Source organism: Ursus maritimus, unplaced genomic scaffold (assembly GCF_017311325.1).
Source record: "Ursus maritimus isolate PB19 unplaced genomic scaffold, ASM1731132v1 scaffold_19, whole genome shotgun sequence".
Lineage (NCBI taxonomy): Eukaryota > Metazoa > Chordata > Mammalia > Carnivora > Ursidae > Ursus > Ursus maritimus.
In genome coordinates, this window is record NW_024424341.1 from 46713747 (window position 1) to 46720141 (window position 6395).

Here is a 6395-nt window from a genome sequence, read left to right on the forward strand (position 1 = left end):
TAAAAAAAAAAAAAAAAAAAGGCGCTGAAAGTTGCAAGAGTCAAGGCTGGAGACGCCGCTAGAAGTTGGAAGGGGCGTGGCGGGATGGTGCTCAGCCTTTACAGGCGGGGTCAGGCGGGTGGGCGTGACCCGCAGGGGGCGTGCCTTCCCTGCAGGGTGGGGCGCGCCGCGCCGGTGAATACCTCGGGCCCTTGCCCTGGGGTAAAAGGGCGGGACCAGACAAAGGAGCGGGGCTTCACCTGTGACGTGTATCTCATCTGCCGTCGGTGCCCGGATTTCCAGCTGCAGGCGCCCACGGCGCTCGGTGTGGTCCACCCCGCACAGAGAGGGCACGCTGCGCACACAGCGTCGGTGCACGTTCATCTCGCAGCCTGCGGGGACGAAACCGGAGGTAGCGGGTCCGGCCGCCCCCCACTCCAGACTCCATCCTCCAGCACTACCCGGAACCCAGACAGTGCGCTTTGAAAGGGGCCCCGGAGCGCCAGGCTCTGGCAGGAGCAGCCAGCGGAGACTCACAGGAGCATTTCATGCCCTGGTGCACCAGCCCGTAGAGGAGGGAGCCGCAGTGGTCGCAAAAGGTGGGGCTGCTGTAGCTGTGCAGACGGAACTTGTGCTTGTTCCGGGGGTCCTGCAGGCAGAGAGGAGACGTCAGGGGGGCCAGGAGCGGGGAGCCCTAGCCCCCTGGGAGAGAAGCCCTTTGAACTCTGCCTCCTCTACCTTGCTCTCCCAGTCTGCTGCTCCACCTCACTCATTCACTCTACAGTATTTATTGAGTGCCTACTGTGTGCCAGGAGCAGCCGTGAACAAACAAATAAAAACTCTTGTCCCCATGCAGTTTACTTTCTAGTGGAGGGAGACAGAAAATAAACACTGTCAATAAATAAAATAGTATGATGGATGGTCGCAGGTGCTTTGGAGAAAAATGAAGCAGGAAAGGGCATCGCCAGGGGTGGGGATTGAAATTTGCAGAGACTGATTACAGAAGGCTTCGCTAACAAGGTGGCATTTGGGCAGAACCTGAAGGAGGTGGGGGCTCCTAGTGTTCTATAGTCCCTATGCTCCCCCCACCTCCCAAAAGCTGTTCTCTGAGGACTTGTGGGCCACGATGAACTCCAGATCATTCACTGTCAGCCTCTGTCAATGTCTGCCCACTGATGATGCCTTCTCTGAGCCCCTTGTGAGATGGAGAACAAGACCTCTCAGTTAATGAAAGACCAAGGGTAGGGGTGCCTGGCTGGCTCCATGGACTCTTGATCTTGGGGGCATGAGTTCAAGTCCCATATTGGGTGTAGAGATTACTTAAAGAAAGAAAAGACAAAGAGAAAGAAAGAAAGAAAGAAAGAAAGAAAGAAAAGAAAAGAAAAGAAAAGAAAAGAAAAGAAAAGAAAAGAAAAGAAAGAAAAAAAGACTAAGTGTAGACTGCATAGCAGGGCCTGGCATGCCAAATGTGCTCAGTACTGTTATTTGTGCTGCCGTGGTTACTATTCATGATTTTATTGTAGTCTCCACATAGCCCTGGGTTTAAATAAGAGCTGGGCCATTTACCAGCTGTGTGATTTGGGGCAAGTTAGTGTCCAGTTTTGAGCCTCAGTGTCTGCTTCCGCCCAGTGGAAATCAATAGTCTGTACCTTGAAGCAATGCTGAATGTCCAGATTCCAATTAAGCGTGAACTTAGGACACCAGTAAAGCATTCCTTCCCCACCCCTGGCAATGTCTGAGTGTTAAATAATTTGGTATTTGCCTTTTTCTAGAAATGCATTGCGAGAGCTATTACTAGGGTGAAAATTCAGGATATTCTTGGGCTTTTATTTATTTTTGCAGTTGAGCGGGGATTCTATTTTGAATGACACTTGGGGGGCGGGTAGGGCGTGATGATCTCTTTCAATGCTCTGGGCCTCTAAAGATCTTCAGCTGACCCTAGCTCAAAGGGTGCCCGCTGCTTTAAGTGACACACTGTGTGAAGCTCTCTGCAGGATGCCTGCCTCACAGGCTCCACCACACCACAGACAGAAGCTGTTCTTATCCTCAAGGTGAAATGACTATTAAAAAGGAGACAGTCCAGCAGCTCCAGTTCGAGAGATCAGCGTCCACATTTTGACTCTGCCCACTACCCAGCTCTGCGGCTTCCCCCCACACTGCCCTTTGTGGAGACTCAGCCTTCCTTCCTATAAAATGGGGCGACGAGGCCTCCCTGAAAGGGGTCTCATGGAAATCATGCTTGCCAAGCCCTTCCCCCTTCTTTAGCCCTTGCTCCATGTGACTTTACAACAAGATCAAAAGCATTAAGAAGAAGAGAAAAGAAAGTCAGAGTGAGGTAGAGGAAGACCCCTGCCTTGGTTTTCCCATCTGTCCCTTCATCGGTAATAGCAACAACCGTACGAGGACAATAATCGGTATGTTGTCTCTTGCCACGTACCAGGTACCATCCCAAGCGTTTGACTCACTTAGTGCTCAAAACGATCCTGTAAGGTAGGCATGGTCGTCACCCCCATTTGCAGATGAGGAGCTCAAGAGGTGCAGAGAAGTACTTTAACTTTTGGGGGGTCACAGAGCCTCTCCGTGGGGGAACTGGGATTCAAGCCCAGGTGTTCGGCTCCGGAGCCTCTGCTCCGATGGGGACAGGAACCACACCTCACCTTGTACGTTGCGCAGACACTCTCCTGTGCTGTCTGCAAGATAGCTGCTGAGCGCGTGCAGTGAGCGCTGGATAAATCAGAAATGGTGTTGGGGGTGCAGGTGGGCAGGCAAGGCGGCTCATCAACGACATATATGGGTGCTAGTAGACAGTGGAGCTCAATATATGTTCTATGAAATCACACCCTCTATGCAAACTTCAATTTTCTTCCCCTAAGCAGCTGGCAAAATGTCCCATGGACTTCTGGGGCTCTCTCTGTCCCTCTCTCTCTCTCTGTCTCAGGTTCTCATTCCGTCTCTTCATCTGCTAATCGTAAAACTGGCTCCAAGCCTACGTCAAAACCTGGGCTAGACTCTCAAGCCCCCTGGCTTCATTGAACTACCAAAACAAGCGGGGGGAGGTCGGGATTTATATGCTGTCCCACCCAGTAGTCACTAATCACACGTGGCTGTTTAAATTTAAATCAGTTCAGATTAAATGGGGTTTAGATTTCCGTTGGCCAGTCATGGTAGCCCCCCCAAGTGCACCTCTAGCTATCGAGGTGTGGCCGGTGGCTGCCATCCTGAACAGCGTAGATAGAGGCCCCAAGAGAAGAGCCCCACAGCCAGACAGAAAGTGAAGGAGGGGTCAGGAAGGGGCCCCAGGCCGACTGTTCTTGTAAGTCATGGGAAGCGGACGGGGGCGGGGGGGAGGCTGTGTGTGTATGTGTGCGTGCATGAGGGATCTGTATATGCACGTGTGTGTGCTCATGGGGATATGTGTGTACACGTGCACCTGTGTGTGTGTGTGCTCATGTGTGTGCACTGAAGGGTCTCCCTGGGCGTCCCTCTTGGCGTCTCAGAAATCCTTCTCCTTATCTACCATTTTCTATTCTAGCTTGTCTCTCTGGGTATCTGCAGCCCTGCTTCCCTGGGTTTCTTGTCTCCGTCTGTCTCTCTCAGCTCCTGTGGCTCACCTTCTCCTCCGCCTGGGCTGCTGTCTCTGTTCCATGCCTCTCTCTCTCTCTCTCTCTCTCTCTCTGGGTCTCCATCTTTTTCTGCATTTCTGAGATTCTCTCTCTGTCTGATCTCAGTGCCTGCATTAATAGTTGTCTCTCTCTCTGTCCCTCAACTCTCCGTTTTTTTAAATCTCTTGACCCCTGGATGACAGCCCACCCCTTCCAACTCTCATCTTATGTCCCCTCACCCCTGCATCTTCTCTGTCCCCCACTTGTGTCCCCAGCCTGTCTCAGCCCCCTCTCATTTCCCCTTTCCAGGCCAAGGGCAGGGAATCTGGGCCAGACTAGCTCCCCCTATCTCTCCAGCCCCCCTCCCCTCCCAGCCTTAAAAATAGCAGGAGAAATTGGGACGGACGCCGAGGGGGTGAGGGCGGGGGCGCGGCCCAAGGAGGAAGATTCAGGTGTCCGGGCACTCACATCCGTCTGGGGGCCCTTCCCAGCGCCTGGACACTCGAAGGTCACAAATTCGTGGCATCGTCGATGAACCACAAAGCTGCAGACTGAAGATGAGAATCACAGAGACACAGGGACAGAGAGAGAGCCCAATGGACAGAAAATCAGAGAGAAACCCCTACAGAAAGAAAACCAGAGAGGGGGGGCCCAAAATCAAGAGAGTTTAATAGAAAATCAAAGGAGGACCCCAACACGGAGTAGGGAGGGGAAACCAGGAGACAGAAATTCAGGAGATGGGCCCAAAGACAGACAGAAACAGAGACACAGAGCATCACAAAGCAGAGAGACCCCAGTGCCTACACACAGCCCAAGGGAGACACAGACGCAGAGACAGACCGAGAAAGACAGAGACACAGGGACACAGAGAAAATAGGATCCCATAGACAGCCACAAGCCCACCGAGGCAAGAAAGCAAGAAAAGAGGCAGGTTGAGGAGGAGAGAAAACAGAGAAATGTCCTCCGACAGAACAGAGAGAGCAGCGACTTGGGCAGAAGTGAGTCTGGGGGCCGCTGCAGGCCTCCCCCTCCCTGACTCACTCTGTTCTCAGCAGTAGCAGCTGGTGCTTTAGGACTCGCCCCCCTCTCCCGCCCCCCATAACTGCCAGCCCCGCCCGGCCCCACCCGCCCATTGGTGACCCCACCCGGCCTGCCCCTGCCTAGGACTGTTGGTGTTGTCATGGCGACAGCAGCTTGGGGGGGGGCTCTGACTTCGCATCTCCAGCCCCCCCTTTCAGCTCCCCTTTTCCAAATCTCCCTGTTCCCATGGCAACAGATTCTCCAAATATCTGTCCCCACCTGGAGCCGGCCGAGGGAGGGGCCCCCAGCACCACCTCCGCGGTGGCCCCACCATCAGAGCTCCCCCCCCACTGCAGGCTGTGTTTCTGCCACACCCCCCGCCCCGGGCTCCCCCGCGCCTCTCTGGGGACCAAAGAACAAGCCTCCTGGGCTGTGGGGCCCCAGCCTCCACCCTCCTGAGGGTCCCAGGAGTCCGAGACCCCAGCTCTTACCTTGACATTGCAGGCCCTGTTTTCCAATTCCCCTGCAAAAGCAAGGATCAGAGGTCAGCGCAGAAAAGGGTACTCGGGCCTCCCACCTCTGCCAGCCTTACTGCGCCTTGCTCCCTCCTTGAGCAGGACCCCAGCTGCTTCTTGTTCTAGAACCCAGAAATTCTGGCCCTCAGCCCTTCTTTTCTCAGACCCAGGAGCCCAGGCTCCCGGCCCCTCCTCCCTCAGACCCAGGAGTCCATCCCACAGCCCCCTCCTCCCTCAGACCGAGTCCAGACTCCCTCAGCCCCTCCTCCCTCAGACCCAGGAGTCCAGGCCTCCAGCCCCCTCCTCCCTCAGACCCAGGGGTCTGGGCACCCAGCCCCCCACTCAGACTCAGGAGTTCAGACCCCTAGTTCCCTCCTCCCTCAGACGCAGGAATCCGGGCCCCCAGCCCCTTCCTACCCTAGGACCACGAGCCAGGGCTGCAGCCCTCTCCTTTCCCAACCGTCAGGGGTCTGGGGTGACAGGAGTCTCCATCCCTCGTTCCCTCGTCCCTCAGGCCCCCAGCCCCTTCCCTCACCAGATGAAGTCGGTGCAGTGGCTGCAGAAGGTTGGCTGCTTGAAGAAGCGGGCGGTGAACTTGTGGCTCTTGACTTCGTGGACCACCTTCTGCCTCAGAGCCCCCTTTCTGCAAAACAGGGGCCGGGGTCCCCCCTCTGAATCGCCTCCGCCGGGGCCCAGGCCTGCCATGGCCCCAGGAACGTAGCAGGGACCAGGATCCTGCCTTTCTGGGGAAACAGGTGGAAGGGCGAGGAGCCGGAGACTCGGGAGAGCACTGAGCCACGGGGAAATTGCGAGGAGGGAAGGAGAGGGGCGAGGCACCTCCAGGCGCGGAGCGCAGGGCAGGGAGCGGCTCCCCGGGGCGCGCCGGCTCCGCCAGGGGGAGCGGGCGGGCAGGGCGGAGAGCCGAGGGCAAGGGCGCAGAGGAGCCGGAGGCAAGGGCGGCGGCGGCGGCGGGAGCTCCAGCTCAGGCACCTGCTGAAATGTGGGAGCCCCGGCTGGGGGGAGGCGTTGCCATGACGACCGAGGGGCGGGGTTTCAGCTTAAAGGCGTCCCCCCTCCCTGAGGCTCGGGACAAAGGCCCTCCCCCCGACACACGTGCGCACACCCACTCCGGGGGCTGGCTGGAGGGAGGGGGCATCCTCTGAGCGGAGCCCTGCCCCCACCTCCTTCTGTCGCCGGGTCCGGGTTTCCTCCCCACTAGGTGCCTGGGTGGGTCCCGTTAGCCCGCTGAGACTCCACTCGGTTCCCTGGGTTTCTGAGT

The 6395-nt window shown here is 56.7% G+C and overlaps 1 protein-coding gene across 1 annotated transcript in view; it reads right to left on the minus strand.

The window, feature by feature from the left end:
• PRKCG (protein kinase C gamma) overlaps positions 1-5821 on the minus strand; it is a 17438-nt gene extending 11617 nt beyond the window's left edge. Inside the window, exons 1-5 of the mRNA XM_040633896.1 lie at positions 5652-5821; positions 5093-5124; positions 4050-4132; positions 517-628; positions 240-371 (exon numbers count right to left, since the gene is read on the minus strand). Of these exons, the coding sequence (XP_040489830.1) occupies positions 240-371; positions 517-628; positions 4050-4132; positions 5093-5124; positions 5652-5821 (529 nt within the window). The remainder of the gene's footprint in view (positions 1-239; positions 372-516; positions 629-4049; positions 4133-5092; positions 5125-5651) is intronic.
• Positions 5822-6395: the final 574 nt, after the last annotated feature.